The sequence below is a fragment of the Marmota marmota genome, unplaced genomic scaffold, assembly GCF_001458135.2.
Source record: "Marmota marmota marmota unplaced genomic scaffold, marMar, whole genome shotgun sequence".
Taxonomy (NCBI): Eukaryota; Metazoa; Chordata; class Mammalia; order Rodentia; family Sciuridae; genus Marmota; species Marmota marmota.
In genome coordinates, this window is record NW_026000103.1 from 5,146,796 (window position 1) to 5,169,615 (window position 22,820).

General features: G+C 32.9%; 1 protein-coding gene across 6 annotated transcripts in view; it reads right to left on the reverse strand.

Annotated features, from left to right (window-relative positions):
- Ccdc171 (coiled-coil domain containing 171) overlaps positions 1-22,820 on the reverse strand; it is a 391,269-nt gene that overhangs the window by 294,059 nt on the left and 74,390 nt on the right. For all 6 annotated transcript variants that reach the window (XR_007340888.1, XM_048783928.1, XM_048783929.1 and 3 more), the window contains 2 exons: positions 10,762-10,854; positions 4,078-4,238 (listed from right to left, as the gene is read on the reverse strand). Coding sequence is in view for 5 of the 6 variants with exons in the window: in XM_048783928.1 (XP_048639885.1) it covers positions 4,078-4,238; positions 10,762-10,854 (254 nt within the window). In the remaining variant the exon portion in view is untranslated. The remainder of the gene's footprint in view (positions 1-4,077; positions 4,239-10,761; positions 10,855-22,820) is intronic.

The window sequence follows — 22,820 nt, forward strand, 5'->3', positions numbered from 1 at the left end:
AGGGGGGGTAGTAGAGGATAGGAAAGGCAGCAGAACACAACAGACACTAGTATGGCAATATGTAAATCAATGGATGTGTAACTGATGTGATTCTGCAATCTGTATATGGGGTAAAAATGGGAGTTCATAACTCACTTGAATCAAAGTGTAAAATATGATATATCAAGAACTATGTAATGTTTTGAACAACCAACAATAAAAAATTTAAAAAATTAGAATACATTTTCTTCTCCAAGACACATTATAATGAAAATGCCTAATATGCAGACTTTTAAAAGCTGCAAGAGAAAAATGGCCAGTCATATTCAGAGGTAAACAAATGCAAATTTCAACTGATATCTTAACCCAGACCCTAAAAGCCAGGAAGGCTTGGAATAATATATGCCACGCTCTGAAAGAAAATGGGTGCCAACCATGAGGACTATGCCCAGAAAAATTATTCTTCAAAATTGAAAATTAAAACTTTCCATGATAAGCAGAAATTGAACAAATTCACAAAGTTTGCACTAAAAAACATACTCAATGAAATATTTCATGAAGAAGAAATGGAAAATAAAAGTGAAACCATCATATGAATGAACTGCACTAGAAGAATAGTCAACTAAAGAGCCCTGAATTTGTATACACGATCAGAGTAACTCTGCATCATGTACAACCACAAGAGTGGGAACCTAAATAGAATAAGTTATACTTTATGCGTGTATATTCTGCCAAAGAACAGTCTACTGTCATGTTAACTAAAAATTAAAAAAAGAAAAATATTTTTAAAAAGAAATAATGATTGTAAATATCTGTCTCCAAACAATGGTGTACCCACATACATAAACCCTTCTCAATTTAAAAATCAAATAGACCACTATACAATAATAACTGAGTGGTTTCAACACAGCTCTCCTCTTACCCCTAAATGAACTATCCAGATAAAAACTAAGATTCTTCTGAACTAAAAAATAATATTCACCAAATGGACCTAACAGACATCTACAGAACATTTCATCCATCAACAACTGAATTCACTTTCTTCTCAGCAGCATACAGAACATTTTCTAAAATATACCATTTTCTAAAACATACCAAAGCAAATCTTAGCAAATATTTTAAAAAACAGAATTCCTTGCATCCTATCAGGTCATAATGGAATGAAATCAGAAATTAACAAGATAAAAAACAAAAACTACTCTAAGGGCTGGGGATATCGCTCAATTGGTAGAGTGCTTGCTTCACATGCACAAGTCTCTGGGTTCAATCCCCAGCACTACACACACACACACAGATACACACACACCAAAAAAAAAAATTCTAACACCTGGAGATAAAATAATATAGTTTTGAGTGATGAATTGATAGCAGAAGAAATCAGGGAATAAATTTAAAAATTCTTAGAAACAAATGATAATACTAATACAACATACAAAAACTTCTGGAACAGGGTTGGGAGTTGTATTTCTGTGGTACAGTGCTTACCCAGCATGTGTAAGGCACTGACTTTGATCCTCAGCACCACATAAAAATAAATAAATATAATAAAAAGGCATTGTGTCCACCTACAATTAAATTTATTTTTAATATCTAGGACAGTATGAAAGCAAGTCTAAGAGAAAAGTTTACAGCACTGACTTCACACATTAAAAAAATAGAAAGATACCAAAGAAATAATACACCTCAAATTCCTAGAAAAAAGAAAAACAAACTAACACAAAAATCAGAAAACGGGAAAATATTAAAATCAGAGCTAAAATCAATAAAATTAAGAATTAAAAAAAACAATATGGAAGGCAGTAAGAAGATTCCTCAAAAAACTATGATTGGAACCTCCATATAACCCAGCTATTCCACTCCTTAGTATACACCCAAAAGATTTAAAATCAGCATACTATAGGCACAGCCACATCAATGTTTATAGAAGCACAATTCACAAAGACTATGGAACCAACATAGGTGCCCTTCAACAGATGAATGGATAAAGAAAATGTGGTACATACATATATAATGGAATATTACTCAGTCATAAAGAAGAATGAAATTATTCCAGTTGCAAGTAAATGGATAGAATTGGAGACCATCATGCTAAGTGAAATCAGCCAGACCCAGAAAGTCAAAGGTTTCCTCTGATACACAGAAAAAAAGAAAGAAAGAAATAGGGGCTGGGGTGTTTCCAACAAAATAGAAAAAAAATCAGTGCAATAGAAGAAGGGGATTTAGAGGGAGGGAGAAGGGATGGAATAAGGGGAAAACAATGCATTGGATCTCACTTACCTTTCATATGCATATATGTGAACATATTACAGCAATCTCATCATTATGTATGTCCATAAGACATTAATTTTAAAAAAAAACTTTTTTAACTTTCTGCTAAGTAAATAGCAGAAAGGCTATGTAGTAGAAAGGAAAGGTGAACAAGGGCAAGGAAGAAGGAGGGTAATGGGAAGTACTGGGGACTAAATTAGAGCAAATTGTACTCCATGCATTTATTATTGTACCAAAATGAATCATAATGTTATATATAATTAATATGAGCCAATGAAAAAGAAAAGAATTCCTGTCTTAAAATGTTATAAGCATTATAGGGTTTAGGGGTGTCATTTAGTGGTAGAACATGTGCTTAGCATACACAAAAGACCCTGGATTCAATTTCCAGCACCATAACTAAACCAAACAAAAGAAGTCATAAGCATTACTAATAAAAGACAATCACAATTTAAAAATAGTTTTAAATTTTTTCAAACTTCAGTCTTTCAAATGCCATCTATCTTTATGAATTTTACTGCACCCATAATAATTACTATTCTAATTTTTTCCTTAACTCACTTCTTAAAGTATTTTAAAATAATCTTTTTATATTGCTACTGTAAACAGATAACCACTACACCTACTTGTCATAAATAGAAACTGTTTAAAAATAAATATATAACTCTAATAATATATAATTCCAATAATGTTCCAACCTATTACTCTGTCATATACCAAAGGCAGTATGAATTCTACCCTCTCAGGGGAAATGGTTCCAAATGTCTATTATTGACTGATTTTTGGAAACATGTTAGATAATTACAAACTTCTTTAAAGCATTTCAAAGAGTTTTGAGATAAAGGTTTCTAAATTGAAAAAGGTTAATATCAGGAAGAGTCAGAAAGATTTTGACAATGGCCCTTATTAGATGTGTCTTTACCTGCATGAAGCCTCAATTTTCACATCTGTAAAACAGGAATTAGAAAAAAAGTAGTTTCCTCCTACAGTGTTAATTAATCTATGCAATGCTATGTAGATAGTGAGCCACAATGCACATTAGCCACATAGTAGTGTTACTTTTATTATTTCTGCACTTGAAAAAAATCTCAAACATTATTTCCATATGTAACCTAGAAATCAAATTTTTTAAATACTGCATTATATTAATAAATATAATGCAAAACATTAATATATTAATTTTCTGGCATAAAAATGCATTTCTGTGACTACAAAATCCAAAAGAGCATTTCCATATTACCTATACTGGTTAGTATATTTATATTTCAAAAAGTTTTATCCCTAGTCTACTACTGACATTAATGGCAGGTAGATCTAAAATATTACATATTCACTTTTTTTGGGGGGGTGGGGTGGATACTGGGGATTGAACTCAGGGACAATTAACCACTAATACACATCCCAGCCCTTCTTATTTTGAGGTCAGTTCTCGCTAAACTGCACAGGTCCTCACTAAGTTGTTGAGGCTGGCCTCAAACTTGCAATCCTCCTGTCTCAGCCTCCTGAGTTGATAGGTTTCAGGCACACACACACTGCACCCAGCTACATATTCACATTTAAACAACTGGTTGTTTTCTGCAGCACTGGGGATTGAGTCCAGGGCTCTGGGCACTCTACCACTGAACTACACTTCCACCCCTTTTGATTTTTTTATTTTCATTGTGAGACAGGGTCTTGCTAAATTGTCCAAGTCAGCCTCTAATTTGCAATACTCCTGCCTTAACCTCCCTAATTATGGGGATTACAGGTGTGTGCAACCACACCCAGCACTTAAATAGCTTTTACAAAACCTTCATATTAATTTAGAGAATTTTACAGTAAAATACTTACAAATTTAGCTTTGCAAAGCTCTCTTGGGCATTAAGCTTTTCTCGCTCATATGCACTTTCAACTTCTTTGAATTCATTCTTGATCATTTCCAAATCAGCAACAGCTTCTGCTTGACTGGCCTTTTCTACCTGTAAAGCTCCTTCGAGGTCTCGAATCCGTAACTACCAAATGACAAAGAAGTAATTAAAACAAGCTGAGAAATCTTTTTTGTTGTGGTAGTTGTTTTTGCAGTTGTGGGGATTGAACCCAGTGTATGCTACCACTGAGCTACATCCCTATCCCTTTTTGTTTCATTTAGAGACAGCACTAAGCTGCCCTAGCTGGCCTCAGCTTCTCAAGGATCTTCAACATTAAATTGAGTAGAATACTTTATCAACAGCAGATTATCATTCATCCAAACACTTCTTTCTTTTTGCTTTGGTTTGAAAAAAGGAATAAATATGTGTTTTTCTTAACACATTTAGTGAAAGAAGAGTGGAAGAGTGAAGGTTTGTGCTTTGAAAAAGTATAGGCCAATACACATAACTTATTCTATAAAAATACTTGATTTTGAGAACCTTGTAATCCATTCAGATATTTCTTTTATGAAATATAATGAATTAAGTGGGTTTTTAATGTAAAAGGAATATTCTTCCTCACTTATGAGAAACATTATTAAATGAATATCTTTATAAGCTTAAGCAACTTTGAACAGATCTGTTTATTCCTGGAGATTTCTTACTATAGAAGAATGAAATTTTACTATCAAACAACACAATTTGAAATATTTATGGTTGTAGATATTTGATATCCTGGATTTGCTTCAATATAATCTGGAGGTGGAAAAGTTTGTGGGGTAATAGATAAAACACAATTGGCCTGAAGTAGGTGTTAAAATAGGGAGATGGGTAGATGGGGGGTTCATTTTAATATCCTCTCTATTTTTGCCTATACTTCAAATTCTACATAATAAAACATTTTTAAAAATAGATTCCCTGTGTCTACCAACACTAGAATGAATTTTAAAAGTTCATTTTCACAAAAGAATCATATGTAGCTATAAAAAGACCTCCAAGCAACTTTAGAAAAAAAGTTCTCTATGTAGTGTTGTAGAACAATACACTATTAAATATTAAAATATACTGAAAATAACTAAGTCCATATCAGTATATAAAGTACACGAAAATTGTGGTAACAAGGAAAATAACAAGAATAAGCAGGCAAGGGCAGAAGGAGGAGAAATAGGAGTAAAAGCAAGAATTTTCACTCTTTAAATCTTGTTTTGATTTTTTAACTACATAAATATTTTACCTTTGCAGAAAACTAATTTAAAAATAATATACTTTGCTAAAGTTTAAAAAGGAAGAGGTAGGAAAAAATGTTTCACACTAGATAGAAAATGGCTTTGTTCATAAAACTCAGGTTTCAACTTAAGCTCAACAAATTAACTTACGTGATCTTGGGCCTATTACTAAAACTCCAAACACCTGACTTCTAGAAATGAAACTGAAAAAGAAAAATATCTAGAACGTCTACTTTACAGGGTTTCTACAAGGATCTACTGAGACAATATTTAGCAAATAGTTATTGAGCATTTAATATGTGCTAGGCAATGTGCTAATGCTCAACAGATATATAATAATCATGGAAAGATAGTCTTAGTCGTTTCAGAGCTCAGAGTCTTTAGGAGAGGACAGATGATGCATTATAAGTGCTTATTATAAGCACTTCCTATAACAGAGTCATGTGCAAAGGGCCATGAAATCAAGGAAAAACTGTGTTGCCATCCTCAAAAGGCTGGCAACAACTCAAGTGAGGAAAGATAAACCCAGCAAGAAATGAAATGTACATCAATATTAAGAGGTTTCATGAATTAATCTAAATGAATTATAACTGCCAGAATCATTTCTAGTTGTATAAAAATATTCTGAAATAGCTGAAGCATTTATTCTTACACTTGAAGTAAGGAAGTAAAATAGACATGTAAATAAAACTCAGTAATTTTCAATTTTTGACTTTTAAACTCTCTTGTTCTTTGTTGTTTTTATCTAAATCTAATGTTTACAAGTCAAACAGTAAATTTAGGAAATATTTTCTTCTGTCAGCATTTCTTATCAGCATTATCTTCTTTCAGAAAATAAGAATATTCAAATGGTAAACCAATCTAACTAAAAGAAAGTAGACTTCAAATTCACAATTCTGAGTTGATGCTTCTACTTTTCACTCTATATTATCATTTTTATGCCACAGCATACAAATTGAATAATGGAAGATTTAAATACATATTTGACAACAGTTTTGTAAGATTACAGCTACTTAATAGTCTCATTTGCATTTAAACTAATCTGAAATTGAATGTTACCAGATGAACCTCACTGAATATATCTGTCAATATTTATAAATTTATGGTTCAAATATAACCTTTGCTTTTTTCTGTCACAGCACCATGTTAGATGACAATATTAATTTTAAACCATGCGGCTAAAAAAATGCAGTTTTATAGTGATAAACTACATTTTTCCCTGTGATATAACTACAAAGAAACCCTAATTTTGAATTATTGATGCCATTTTGGGTGAACCTATCTTTTTTTTCTTTTTTTGTAGTTGTTTTTTGTGGTTGTAGATGGACAGCACTTTGTTTATTTTTATGTGGTGCAAAGGATCAAACCCCGTGCCTCACACATGCTAGGCAAGCACTCTGCCACTGAGCTACAAGCCCTAGGCCCAAGCCTATCCTTCTTTTAAAAAGGTAATAAATCTTGCTTTAACAAACAGACACAATCAAATACATGGGTCTGAGATTTTATAAGTAAAATGGACCTTTTATTAAAGATACAAGTTTAAAAAAACTCTAATATAAAATCCTCACAAATGTAGTTGCGTCTTATATTAAAAGCTATTTAAACAAGAAAAATTATATTAACATTTAGGGAGGAAATCTAAATATTTTAAAAATTTAAATTAAATCAAGGAACTCAAGACTTTAAAAGTAGTAGATGGTCACTGCAACTTCAGGACATATATCGCATTTATTAATTTTGGGTAATATTCATGAATAAAGAAAGTCAAGATAGGAGGTTGGAGCCAAGCATGGTGGAGCACACCTATAATTCCAGCGACTAGGGAGGCTGAGGCAGGAGGATTTCGAGTTCAAAGCCAGCCTCAGCAACTTAGCAAGGCCCTAAGCAACCTGACAAGACTCTGTCTCTAAATAAAATATTAAAAAGGGTTGGGAGGCTGGGACTATAGCCCAGTGGCACAGCACTTGCTTACTACATGTGAGGCACTGGGTTCAATCCTTAGCACAGCATAAAAATAAATAAAATAAAGGCATCCTGTCCATCTACACTACAAAAAGGAATTTTTAAAAAAAGGGGTTCTGGGTTGGGGATATAGCTCAGTGGTTAAGCACCCCTGGTTTCAATCCCTGATACCAAAAACAAAAAAAGAAAAATAGGAGCGTGGGTGAGGTGACAAACAAGAGTTTGTTTGTTTGTTTTTGGCAGTCATAGGATCGAACCCAAGGCTTCACACATGCTAGGCAAACACTCTGCCACAGAGCTGCACACCTAGTCCCAAGACAATTTTTTAATCTAAATTAGTTTTAATGTGTTTATAGTTACTCTTCATTCACTTGATTTGGACAATCCTAACATCCAACTTGATGAGAAATTAAGGAGCACAAATAAAGCAGCAGGATTTTTCAGACCTGCTAAAGCCAAAGAGGTTTAAATAACTTTTTCTTCTAGAAATAAATACATGGTATTTTATTTCTGTATAATCTATTACATCCATTCACAAACCAATATTCAAACATAATTACTCACCAATTATATAATAACATAAAGAACATCTTAAAAATATTTTTTTTAATTTTTAATATTTATTTTTTTAGTTTTCGGTGGACACAACATCTTTGTTTGTATGTGGTGCTGAGGATCGAACCCAGGCCGCACGCATGCCAGGCGAACGCGCTACCGCTTGAGCCACATCCCCAGCCCCATCTTAAAAATATATACAATAAAAATATATTTTTTAGATTTTAAAAAATATATGTAATAATCTTCATCAAAAATTCTTTTCAACAGAAGCATGAATTATAAATACCTTATTATTAAATTTTAACCATAATCAAAGTGCCAAAAAAACATTTAAAAATCAGAATTGTCTACAAAATATTAAATTAGAAAAGGTAGCAGACCGAACAAATATCCTCCTGAGTAATTTAACTCTCCTGACACCTCAGAAACTGGCTGATCCAAATTAAACTACAGGCAGATGCTTGAGAGAATAGAGGAAAAGGAATTGTCCACTTAACTGACAAGAGTATAACTTGTATTGTTTAAGTACTTAGCATGACCATTTTCTCAAATACACTAAAGAACGCTGAACCTCTAAACTGCACTTCAAATTCAACATGTCCAAAACTTATCATCTTCTCTCTTGAGAATTCCAAGCCTGACGGTCACCTGCAAATGCTCATTTTTACACACAGCACAAACCTCGGTGTTGTCTTCTATTGCTTTCTCTTCCTCCACACTGCAAACTAAGTTATCTATAATTGTAGAATCTACAGTGTATTTTCAGTTTTTTGTAAATTTGTTTCCTCTTGCTGCTAGTATTACAAGTGAACACAAAACAGTGGCTTAAAACAACATAAGTTTATTATCTTGCAGTTTTGGAGGTCAGAAGTCTGAAATGGGACTCCTGGGGTTTCAGAATCAACAAGGCTGCGTTCCTTCTGCGGACTCTGGGGTACTCTTCAGCTTCCGGAGTTCACTCACCTTCCTGGGCTCATGGCAGCATCACTCTGGCTTCTGCTTTTGTTGTCAGCTCTGTATCTGACCCTGATCCTCATGCCTCCCTTTATAAGGACCCCTGTGATTATACCAGGCCCAACTAGATAAATGAAGACATCTTAAGATCATCAAGTTAGTAAGTTACCAAATTGTGCTTTCCTATGGATACCTCCATTTAATTCCCCTCCTAAATTTTATCCCTGACTTTATTATGCTCCCATAGTATTTAAGTATGTTATATTTCTGACTCTATCTCTATATATCTACACATATATGTAGGTATGCAGTATCACTGGTAATGGAGTGTTAGCTCCAAAATGAATTAATTTACTTTTATACCTTCAGCTCTTAATACAGTGATAGGTGATTGCACAAGCTAAGCACTCAATAAGTAAGATGCATATTTTTTTAAATGTTTTCAAAAGCAAATTCATCCCATGGCTGCTGACAAAAAGAACAGTGAACAGCAAATTTTTCTGCAAAGCGCCAGATGGTAAATATTTTATGCTCTACAGGTTGCTATAGTTTCAATGTTGAATGTCCCACAAAGGATCAAGTGTTAAAGGTTTGATCCCCAGGATGACACTACTGGGAGGTGCCATGGACCTTAAGAAGTGGTGTTGGGGATTTAGCTCAGTAGCAGAACACTTGCCTAGCATGCACAAGGCCCTGGGTTCAGTCCTCAGCCCTGGAAAAAAAAAAAAAAAGAAGTGGGGGCCTTAGTAGAGGTCCTTATGTCATTGGGAGTGTGTCCTCAAAGGGGACTGTGGGACTCTGCCCAATCCTCTCTCTTGCTATGCTTCCTGGCTCTTGAAGTTTTCTCCACTATATGCCCCAACTGTGATGTTTTGCCTCACCAAAGGCTCAAAGAAATAGGACTACTAGATCACAGATTGGAACCTCCAGAACTATAAGCCAAAATAAACTTTTTCTCTTTTAAATTAATTGCCTCAGGGATTCAATTATATTGGTGGAAAACTGACTAATGCACAGACTATTGGGTCTCTGCCACAACTCCACTCTGCCACTGTAGCACAAAAATAGCCATACATGAGACAAATCTCATAAGATCTAGTGAAGGCTGTAGTGTGTCAACTCGACTAATATAATATATCCTTACTTGTTTCCTTACCTTAAATACAATAATGAAAGTTATGTTTTAGATCTGGAATATCCCCCAAAGACTCATGTGTTAAAGGCTTGGTCCTCAACGCAGCAATGTTCAGAGATAAGGCTTTGGGTAAGTGACTGGATCACGAACACTCCGATCTCATCAGTGGATAATCCAATTATGGCTAAATGGATTACTAGGGGTGGTGGAAACCAGGCTGATGGGGCATGGTTGGAGGAAATATGTGACTGGGGAATGTGTGAAATAGTAAGAGATACTGGGGATAGTACTTTACTCCTGAGCTATATTCCTCCCCACCCCCAATTTTTTTTATTTTAAGACACGGCCTCAGTAAATTGTTAACACTAAGCCCTGCACTTGCGATCCTCTTGCCTCAGCCTCCCAAGCCACCAGTATTTCAGGCATGGGCCACCATGCCTGGCAGAAAGGGTATTTCTTTTTCCTGGTCCCTTTTCCTTTTGCTCTCTAGTTCCTAAATGCTGTGAGCTTTGCAGATTTCTTTCTCCACACCTTTTTGCCATAATGTTCTGTCTTACCTCAGGTCCAAAGCAATGCTGCAAGCCAAGCATAGACTGACATCTCATGAGCCAAAATAAAACTATCCTTCCCTAAGTTGTTATTCTTAGGTATTTGTCACAGTAACAGAAAGCTAACACAATGAACATCATAACAATATATTACCCATCCTAAATGGACATAAAGTTCTCCAAAATAATGTTGTTTTCCTCGCTGTTATAACAGAATTTAAGAAAAAAATGTGTTTATATTTTACCTGAATAATTTCAGAATTAAATTTTGATTCCAAATGTGCCGCTCTTTCTGCTTCAATATTTTCTTCCAATTTCCTTACTCTCAGAGTAGTTGCCTAAAAACAAATTAAAAGTTTAAACTGATAAACATTGGTATTTAAAATAGATATGGGCTGGGGATGTGGCTCAAGCGGTAACACGCTCGCCTGGCATGCGCGGGGCACTGGGTTCAATCGTCAGCACCACACAAAAAGAAAATAAAGATGTGCCCACCGAAAACTAAAAAATATATAAATTAAATAAAATAAAATAGATATGAATAGGGCTGGGGATAAGGCCTTGGGCTTGATCCCCGGGACCACAAAAAAAAAAAAAAAAAAANCTCGTCAGTCCAGGCCCTTCTTGCTAAAAAAAAAAAAAAAAAAAAATAGACATGGATCACTGTATCCCAAAACTGTAATTATCACTTTAGATTACTTTAGCTATAACTTCAGTTTTCATACTTTGCAGAAGTGAGGCATACTCAGGAAGAATGCCCCAGAGCCAGCTTTTTCTGTCTTTGAGTTTTACTGAGATACAATTTCCATACAATAATCTACACATATTGAAAGTATACATCCATCTTCAAGTAATCAATAACCAGCTTTCTGTCATTATAAAGCAATTTGTATTTTCTGAAATTTTATGTGACTTAAATCATACAATGTATACTCTTTATTACCTGGCTTATTTCCCCCTGCATAAAGTACTCTGAGATTTCACTCTTGTTGTGGGTTGCATGTAAAAATAATTCAGTCCTTTTCATTGATGAACAGTGTTCCACTGTGTTGCTGTACCATAACTGGTTTCCCTGTTCACCAATTGATGGACGTTTGTTTCCAGTTTAGGTTTTTACAAATGAAGCTGCTGTATTTATGTACAAGTCCCTGTCTGAACATATACTATCAATTCTCTGGGGTAAACAGGGAGGAGTAGAATGACTGGGTCAAATGATAAGTATATACTGAATATTTTAAGAAACTGACAAGAGTTTTCCTAAGTGGTGGTATCAATATACACTTCAAACAAGAATGTATGAAATTTTCCATTGTTCCACATCCTCATCAACATTTGGCATCATTGCTTATTTGTTTGGGGTTTTTCAAACATTTAAATAGGTATGTAATGGTATCACATTTGGTTTTAATTTTAATTTCCCTAATGACATTGAGCATCTTCTCACGTACTTATTAGTTATCTAAATATCTCCTCTGATGCTGTACCTACTCAAATCTTTTCTTTTTTTGTGCTGGGGATTGAACCCAGGGCCTCATGCAAGCACTCTATCACTAAGCATCCTCAGTCCCCCTCATTTTTAACTGGGCTATTTTCATATTATTTTAATATTCTAACATAATATTTCATTATTTTAAAAGTTCATTATATGATCTAGATATGTCTTCTGTTAATATGTGATTTGCAAATATTTTCTCCCATACTACATCTTGTCATTCCATGATTTTAACAAACAGTATCTTTCACAAAACAAAATTTTTCTTTATGACAAAATCTAACATAATTTTTCAAGCAAGATTCAGTTTCTGGCCAGAAACAAATTGAGAGAGAAAGAGATTTTTTTAATACTATTTTTGTTGAGAAAATGCAACCTTGGAAAGCACTGGATTCCTACTCTTAAAGAGGGAACTGGTCATGACCAAAACCTGTTATGGGGTCATGGGCAGGTAAAGTAGGACTATGAGAACACCCAGCACATCTCACTATAATAGTGTGCCTAGAGTTCTCTGTCAAATACAGTGATTTCAATAACAGTAGAGAAATTCATTAATAATCTTATTTCCCTTCCTAGAGAAAATTTTCGCAGGAGATAATATCAAACATTTAGCCTAATCCAAGGTGAGCTTTTTTTTATGTTCAACTTGATTAATTTTATTTTTCCTCTATTCTACCACCATTTCTTTTTGTTTGCAGACAGCTGGTAATGGGTCACAATGAGAGAAGCAGTATAAATTAAAGCCTGGATAATAATCAGTCTTTGAATAACTATACTTCTTTTAGGACAAAGCACATTCCTGTAATGATTGCTATCATGCATAGCCAAAACACAAACACCCCTTTTTCTTCAGAGGCCTTTTTAGATGTAATTACTACTGATGGCCCTCATAGTCAGGAGCATTCTGCTTGGGGATATAATCACACTTTGTTTCACAAACACACAAAAGTCATAAGTTTTTTACATTGAAGTATATGCTTTATTTAGATTTTACAACTCCATCAATAATATTTATTAATAATTTAATATATTCAAAATATTTTTTCAGGAGGCTGAAAGCAATAATTCCAAATGTGATCCTTTTGGGTCTAAAGGTAATTTAAATCCAAGTTATAAACTAATACTTTATAATATAATCTCTTTGAAGGTAAAAATCTGACATTTATGCCCTATGCCACCAGATTTTTTTTAAATAACAAGCATTCCAATGGAAGATGAAACTAGTCAATATTCATAGTTCAATCTGAAGACTCAAAACACTCCAAAACAACTGGAAATGAAAAAAAATGGATATTTGCTATAACTAAGAAATTTTACTTCATGTTTTAGTGTAATAATGACATATTTTTTAAAAATTCTACCTTTATACATTATACACACACACACACACACACACACACACAAGGATAAAATTGTGTGATGTTTAGATCTGCTTTAAAATAATAAAGCTGGAGTTTGGGTATAGGAATTCATGAACTACACCTTCATGATCATAAGCTGATAATTACTGAAGCTGAACAATGGACACATGAGGATTTGTTACAGTACTTTTCCTACTTTCATATATGATTGAAATGTTCCATACAGAAATTCTTTTAAAAATAACAACAAAAGCAAAGGCATTAAAGGTTAAGGGGCAAATATGGTGCAAGTACCATTATTTACCCAATTAACAACCTAGTGTTTTGATAATGAAAATAAAATATCATTAGAACAAATTAAACTCTTTATGCCTAAACATAAAGTATATGGGAAGGGAAGAATTTAACTCAATTTCTATTTATATTGTTTACATATTAAGATAAATTGTGATGATGGAATGTGATGATCATTATTATCCAAACTACCTGGTATGAAGACACGAATTGGTGTGAATATACTATGTATACAACCAGAAATATGAAAAATGGTGCTCTATATATGTAATAAGAATTGTAATGCATTAAAGAACAAAGTTGAAAGACATATTTCACAATTGCAAAAATTACTACAAAGCTACAGTGATCAAACCAGTGTGGTATTGGCATAAGGATAGACATGTAGGGGGAAAAAAACTAATTGACCAGAAACAAACCCATAATTCGTAGTTAACTGATTTTCAACAAGGGTGCAAAGGCCATTACATGGGAAATAACCACCTTTTTATTAAATAATGCTGAAACAACTGTATATACACATGCAAATAATAAGTTTGGACACCCTACCTTACATCATATGCAAATATAAATGGATCAATGTCCTAAATATAAGAGCTAAAATCATAACATTCTTAGAAGAAAACATAGGAGTAAATCTTCTTGACTTCAGATTTGGTAATGGATTCTGGGTCATAACACCAAGAACCCAAACTATAAAAGATAGATAAGTTTAAAATTAAAAACTTATGTGTACCAAAGGACCTTATTTTAAAAGTGAAAAGACAATCTACAAAGGGGAGACAATATAAATCCTATACCTGATAATGATCTAGTAACCAGAATACATAAAGACTCATACAACAAAAAGTCAAACAGTTCAAACTAGGGTGTAGCTTAGTATGGAAAAAAGTGTTTTTCAATTAAAATATTAATAAAGAACTTGAGTAGATATTTATCAAAAAAATGCAATGATAAAAAATATATGAAATGATGTTCAATGTTATTAACCAGTGAAGAAATGTAAATCAAAACCACAAAGAGAGAGAACTTCATATCCACTAAGATGACTACAATTTTAAAAACAGAAAATAACAACTATCACAAGAATGTGGAGAAGCTGGAAACCTCATGTGTTACTAGTGGAAATGTTAAATGGTTCCACTGCTGTGGAAAACTTTGATAGTTCCTCAAAAGTCTTACCATATGACCCAGCAATTTCAAGCTTATGTAAATACCCAAGAGAAATGAAAGCATGTTCAAATGAAAAACTACACATCAAAGTTCAAAGCAGCATTTTTCTTAACAAAGGTGGAAAGAACTCAAATGTCCAGCAACTGATGAATGAATAAACAAGATGTAGGGTATCCATGAAATGGAATATTACCCAGTCTACATGCTGCTACATGGATGGACCCTGAAAATGTACATAATGTAAGAGAATCAGATACAAACTATTACATATTGTATGATATGATTTATATGAAATGTCAATAACAGACAAATCCATAGAGAGAAAGTATATTAGTGGCTGCCAGAGACTAGAGGGAGAAGAGAGAAGGGAATGGGCACTGACTGCTAACAAATACTAGTCTTCTTAAAGGGTAATGAAAACATTCTGGGATTAGTGGTGACAGTTACAAAACCCTCTGAATATTTTAAAAACCACTGCACTGCGCCCTTTGTAAGGATGAATTTTATGATATATAGATATATAAATATATATCAATAAAAAACAAATGAATCCCTATGTGAAGGGACCAAGATAATGTCGAAGAAGTAACAACCAACTAACTTCTGATTCCCATCATTGAAAAAAACCCTTCCTTCTGAATGCTGACTTTCCATCCTTAGAACAAGGGACCCCCAGAGATTGCAGTTATATAAAGCATGGCATATACTATAGCAGGGACATTCTCATGTTTAGCCCAGACTAGAATAAACATTAACCTCTGTGACCCAAAACTAATTAAAAAATATTAGGTAAACCCTACAGAATAAAGCTTTGCTCTTAAAGAATTAATGTTGGCTTTATCAGTATTCAGTACGCTCGTTTTAGATTCTGTAAATCAGGAGTCATGCCAGTCACAAGGAAATGGTCCATAGGCATTGAGAATAAAATATTTTAAAAGGTAATAATGAGCAGATAGAGGAAAGAAACCAGTCTAATAAGGTTAAAATAATTTTTTAAATTCTAAAAAGCATATATGTAAGTTTCTCTACAAAAATGACAGTCATTATTTCATTAAAAACAGAAATAGCCCATAATTTTGTGATAAAAGAATCAACAATTCAAGTTGTCTTTTTATTTATTATGTATATAATATAATGTTTTAGTTAATTATATGGTTTCCATTTAAAAAGTCAAGAGGAGGTTCTATTTTTTCTGACTAAACTAAAACTAAACAGGCTGAAATAATAAGCTGAGATCACATCTCTATTTTCACACTTTCCTTTTTTTGAATCAAATGTCCAAATGAAAACAAATTCATAAACCATTTATTATTACTAAAACTATCAGTAAATAAAGTAAAGAGAGTTTAAAAAAAAAGTCAAATGTTTAAACAAACTCCTTCCAAGAGTGGGCCTTGTTGACAGACATAATTAAAGCACTCCTAATAATACATTTTTTTCTATCTTCTGATATGTTGAATTAATTCTCATATCCAGCAGAGGGTGCTAGAGAAATAACAACATGCTGTTCACAGGCACACACACAAAAAAAACTTCCAGTAACACCAAAGAGAACTACTATAACATTCATTTAATCCTAATATAATCAATGTAACAGCATAAAATATAACAGACTTCTAATTAAAATTCAAAATCCAAAACAAATTCATGTATTTAACTACATACAGGTCAGTGAACTATATACAGCACTATATTCTATGTACAGTACTACACTCTACTACACTGTTCCCTAAACTAGGAACAGATTTCTTTATATAATACAAAATAATTATGCATTTTGTCATTTATTATCTGGTTGCTATGTTCTTTCTGCAATATATTGCTCTAAGATTTTTATTTTAGTGAATATTATAGGTTATTCTACTTTTTCTTTGTCTGATTTATAGCTCTTTAAATCACATTAAGCCCAATTAAGCAATCTACTACACTTAAGAAAGTAAGTTTTCAGTTTAAGTAGAGAAGGATGCCTCCTATTCAATCCTTTGGTACATGTTACTTTATCATAAACCAGGCATGAGCTGCCAACTCCAATTCAGCAGCACAACTAAGCAAACATACCCAGATGTTCTCTACACACATTTGCTCCTACAACATGCATGGACCTGTTCCAAAATTTCACAAAAGTTATGAAAGCATATATGTGCAATGAACATGCTGAAAAACAGCAAAAAACAGCTCCCACGGTATTGTTTCTTCTTCAAATACTATATATTTAGCTTAAGATGATATATGTGAACTTAAAGGAATTGGTCAAGCAGAAAAACTTTTATATATGAAATTTAGCCTGATTAAATAGACACCAAGAAAAATAGGAGAGGGAAGTATCACACAAGTACATACTAGCTGGTGATTTCTCAGTTATGTGCTATATATAGCACTGTTCCCCAAGCAGTTGCACAAAGTTTGCCCCAGAAATGTCCAGCAATTTATATAAGTAGAAAGTTATTTTTATTTAACTATTTTTCCAGAATTTTTTCTTTTTTTTTTGGTACTAGGGAATGAACCCAGGGATACTTTACCTCACTCCTTTTAAATATTTATTTCTCATTTTGAGATAGGGTTTTGCTAAGTTGCTGGACATCTCACTAAGTTTCTAGGCTGACCTCCAACTTGTTATCCTCCTGCCTCAGCTGCTGGGATTATGGAAGAGCACACTCCAAATTTTCACAAGGAACCAAAATGGCAATAATTTAACTTCAAAAAGATAATTCTAAAGGACTGAATCATTATAGACTGATTAATTCAATAATGACTATTTTAGTGCAAAGTATATTTTATTTTGTTATATTTTAATGGCTGTAAATTATTTATTATACAAGTGCTAACATTTAACAACAATACTTATTTTTCTTCTGCAATGGTGAAAAAATTGAAGATCTTAAATTAGAAGGTCTCAAATTATTTTTTTAATTTATTTTAGTTGTAGCTGGACACGATGCCTTTATTTTATTTATTATTATGTGTTGCTGAGGATCGAACCCAGGGCCTTGCATGTGCTAGACGAACACTCTCCTGCCGAGCCACAACCCCAGCCCTCAAATTATTTTTTATTATCAAAAAAGATACCTCTGGGGCTGGGGTTGTGGCTCAGTGGTAGAGCGTTCGCCTAGCACACGTGAGGCCCTGGGTTCAATCCTCAGCACCACATAAAAATAAAATAAAGGAATTGTATCCATCTACAACTAAAAAATGTATTAAAAAAAAATACCTCAAAGGGTCAAAGTTTCCAAGTATTTGAAAACAGAAATACCATAATATTATACAACTCAACCAGAGTCACGTATTGAAGGATCACAGCAAGAACAATCTATGATTCATTATTCTAACCTAATGCCATAAAAATAAGCAATACTATTCCATTTTTCTGACCTTTAATGTGGAATTTTTTTAAATAAACACATACTTCTAAGTATTACTTCTACAGTAAAGTGTATTTATGTTGTCATGGATGTAAATCCTACAGTTAATATTCTACAGTTTTCAAACAAGCTTGTATGTTTTCTTATTTGACTTTTATAACATGGTATGTTTTACAAAAAGGGTCTATATACTAAAGTATTTAACATTTTTAATCTTAATAAGGCATTCCAGTTTGAAGCATGTTTATTTGATTTGATAGTAGCTCTCTTACTTTCCATGTAGCCAGCACAGTGTATGAGAAAAACAACGCTACTCCAGGGCAAAATTAATGCTGCTTTGTGACTGAGAACATGGGAATTTCTGTGCAACAGTAAGTAGATAACCTCCAATCCACAGAATTCCACTTCACAAAAGTCCAAACATGTTATGTTTATATTCAATTCCTTTAAGCAAATGCTTCCACAGAAAAACATTCAAAATTATTAAAAACAAATGAATACGTTCATACCTTTCCATGATAATCTTATTGATATTTATTTTACTATGTGGGTCACCAAAAGGAGAATGGCATATTCAAAGGGTAGCTATTACATGCCAGATACGATATTGGGTCATTACCTTAAAGGCCAAAATGGGTGCTAACACTTCTACCAGCATTTTCATTTTAAGTAAACAAAAGACCTGGATTGTGGATGAAAACTCTTCTGTCTCTAAGGGCAATTCCTTATATTTCTCTGTTGTGAATTATAATTCATTTGTAACTCTTTTTTAATAGCCAAAGCAGTCTTGTTTTCAAGAATCTTTTATTTCTCATAAACAACTCTCTTAAAGCAATCCTTACTCTAAAATTCACAGTAGTTTCAAAAAATAGTTGAACATACAAATATTCAAAACTCTTTGTGCCAGACATCTTGACCATGGTTAACTGTGCAGGTTTGAGAGTAGGAAACAAAATTAAAGTCACTGAGGATGGCAATGATCAAAGCCTGGACAGTTTCAGAAAGGGTAAATGCAAGCAAGGGGAGGCAGCAAGAATCAACTAGAGGAAATGCCAACCTTCTTATTCAGCAAGAAATGAATAAGAAAGTACTTTGCTCAGCTTACAAGACAGTTTAATAGAAAAAAATTATAATGCTTTTAGGTGTGATAAAAGAAACTACAGATAGTAAAAAGAGAAAATATCAGGAACAGATTTTATGGGATCACAGATTCTGATTCACACAATAATAAACAAATTTATCTTTTTTGTATTGTCTCAACCTTTTCTGGTAATAAAAACATCAGTATTTAACAAACTTTTAAATGAACTTCCAATTTCAATAACTATTAAGAACATACAATATTGTATCTAAATGTATAATATTTATAAGTGTGACAATCTAATCCACATGATTTCATCATTTTCCTACTTTATAGTTAGTGATCAACACAAACGGGCATTCAAAACTAATTCCTACAAACACATAACAGCTTTAAAAAGATGAATTATACAAGGTTGCTTTCATGGACAATTATGAAAAGTGAAATACATTTTTCTTTTCTTTTTCACTTGAGTACACATTTAGATATAAAAACTGCCTCCTACTCTTCTTTTACTATAGTGTAGCACATGACTGACAGAAGCAATTCAAAATTTATTTGCAAAGACGGTTCTCTCTCCATCGTAATCTTCAGGAGACTCTTCAGTTCTCTTGGAATTAGGTTTGCATCTTCTCTTTTCTCTTTTCTTATTGAGTTAAGCTTATTTCCCATGATAATAAACTCCCCTAGTTGTAAAGACGTTCATAAAAGCCATAGATATTTCTTTTTCCAGTTCATTTTTCCCTTGATTCTGTGGTATCCAGCACCACATTTATAAAATTGGACTGGGAGTTTTTTTTTTTTTAATCTAAGAAACTATTGATCCACGTTAAAATGATTAAGCCACACAGTGGCATTTGGCTTATCGGATTTTAAAGATATATTTATTTATTATATGTATATTATTATATATTTTATATATATAGATAAATAAATAAACTTCTTCTACCCATGCATATAAAGAAATCATCTTTCAAGAATGCAATTGTTAAAAAGCCTCACTAAAATTTAGAACATTTATTTGGCTAAATGTCTATTATATTTGTTTATTACTGACACTAAAAATATGTCCTATTAAATTAAAATTTTAACAATTTTCCTCTTTATTATCCCACATTAGTGTAATTCTTTTTAAGTACCACTGACCAATTATTTATCTAGAATTACTGGTAGTTGATATCTCCAAAATTGAATACCAAACTAGCAAAAAATGTTCTCTGGAAATTTAAGTTCCTGTTCATTATGTCTCCATGTGGGAAAACAGCTGATAAAAAATATATTCAGGTCTAGGTTTGTGGCTCAGTGTTAGAACACTTGCCTTGCATGTGTGAGGCCCTGGGTTCAATCCTCAGCACCACATAAAAATAAATAAATAAAATAAATGTATTGTGTCCAACTACAACTAAAAAATAAATATTTTTAAAAAAGAATATAGATAAGTCAGACAATTATAACTGCTCACTTATAAACTGAATAAAAACAGAGACTGTCTGGACTACCATCAAAGCTTCTAAAAGCAGAGACCTGGTATTTTGAAAAAAAATCAAATAGCTAAGAAAAATCATACAATAAAAATAAAACTAGTCTAAAATAATTTTGTATTTATAATATCAACAATAAAAAGGATAAAACAGCAATTCAGTATTAAGAAAAAATCAATATTGAGTTATCCACAAACATATCTTTTTTGGGGGAGGCGGGATTATCAGGGATTGAACTCAGGGGCCACATTCCAGTGAGCCACATTCCCAGCCCTATTTTGTATTTTATTTAGAGAAAGGATCTCACTCAATTGCTTAGCAACTCACTTTTGCTGAGACTGACTTTGAATTCATGATCCTCCTGCCTTAGCCTCCTGAGTCACTGAGATTACAGGTGTGCACCACCGAGCCCAGCCACAAATATATCTTAAAGTTTAGGCACTAAACATTTTTTCAAATAAGTCAAAATTAGCTTACCAAAAATTCTATCAACAAAAACGAAATCACTATTATCCAGTACTTCTTCACACCAATAAGGAAATTAAAATGTTTTTAGTAATGATTAGAGGATTTGATGACATGCTAAAGTGAATGCTAAATGTTTTTAATTCCAATATTCAAAGCATTAAAATTATACTAATCCTTGTAAAGCCATGAACAAGCTACACAGCATTAAAAAATGATGTAAGATATGGTAATTCCTGAATTTACTGACCTAAAAAGATGTTCAATACAAGTGAAAAATAAGTTAGAAATATTACTTAGAATATAATCACTTTTTTAAAATGCATTCTCTAACCTTATTAAAAATTAGATAGTGTATGGTAATAATAAAGTTTTATCTTTGCCAACTCTATACTAGACATTACTACATAGAATTCCTAATACCCTACACCCAATTTCCCCCATTACGAACATCTTATATTAGTATGGCATAAATAATCCATTATAAACTGAAAGAGGGATCTGAATAAATGTTTCTTTGAATAAATATTTCTCCAAAGAGGATATGCAAATGGCAATAAGCACATGAAATGATATTTAACATCATTAGTCATGAGTGAAATAAAAATCAAAACAATACCATTTCACACCCACTATGGTGGTTATAACAAATAATACTGACATTTAACAAGTGCTGGTAAAGATGTGGAGAAACTGAAGACTTCATAGATTACTTATGGGAATGTAAAATGGTGCAAAACAGTCCGACAGTTCCTCAAAAAGCTAAACAGAATGGGGCTGGGCATATAGCTCAGTTGGTAGAGTGCTTGCCTCACAAGCACAAGGCCCTGGGTTCAATCCCCTGCACCACAAAACAAACAAACAAAAAAGCTAAATAGAATTACCATATGACTCAGCAATTTTATTCCTAGGTATGGGATAACCTATTCACAAAAAACCTCTACACAGAAACTTGAACTAGTAGACCACTCTTTGCAAAAACTAAAAAATTACAGAAAAAAAGACAGATTATAAAATTTCAAAATTTCCCAATAAAATATTTATTACATTATATTCCATATTACCCTACTAGTAAGGTTTCCGTAAACCCAAATACTCATATATTCATAGCAATATTGTTAGTAGTAGCCAAAAGGTAGAAACAACATAAATGTACATCAACTGTTTGATGCCTACACTAAATATGGTATATCATACAACGGAATGTTATTCAGTGATAAGTAGAAATGCATACTGATACCTGCCACGACATGAATGAACTTTGAAAAAATTATGCTAAGTGAAAAAAGTCACAAACAACCACATATTATAACTCCAAGTATATGAATGTCTATAATAGGCAAATATATAGAGATGGAAAGTAGATTAGTAGTTTTTGCTTAGGGATCAGAGGGATGGAAGAACAGGGAAACAATGGCTAATAAGTATAAAATTTCTTTTTTTTTTTTTTTTTAATTTTTTATTGTGGGTTGTTCAAAACATTACAAATTTCTTGACATATCATATTCCACACTTTGATTCAAGTGGGTTATGAACTCCCACCTTCACCCCATACACAGATTGCAGAATCACATCAGTTACACATCCATTGATTTACA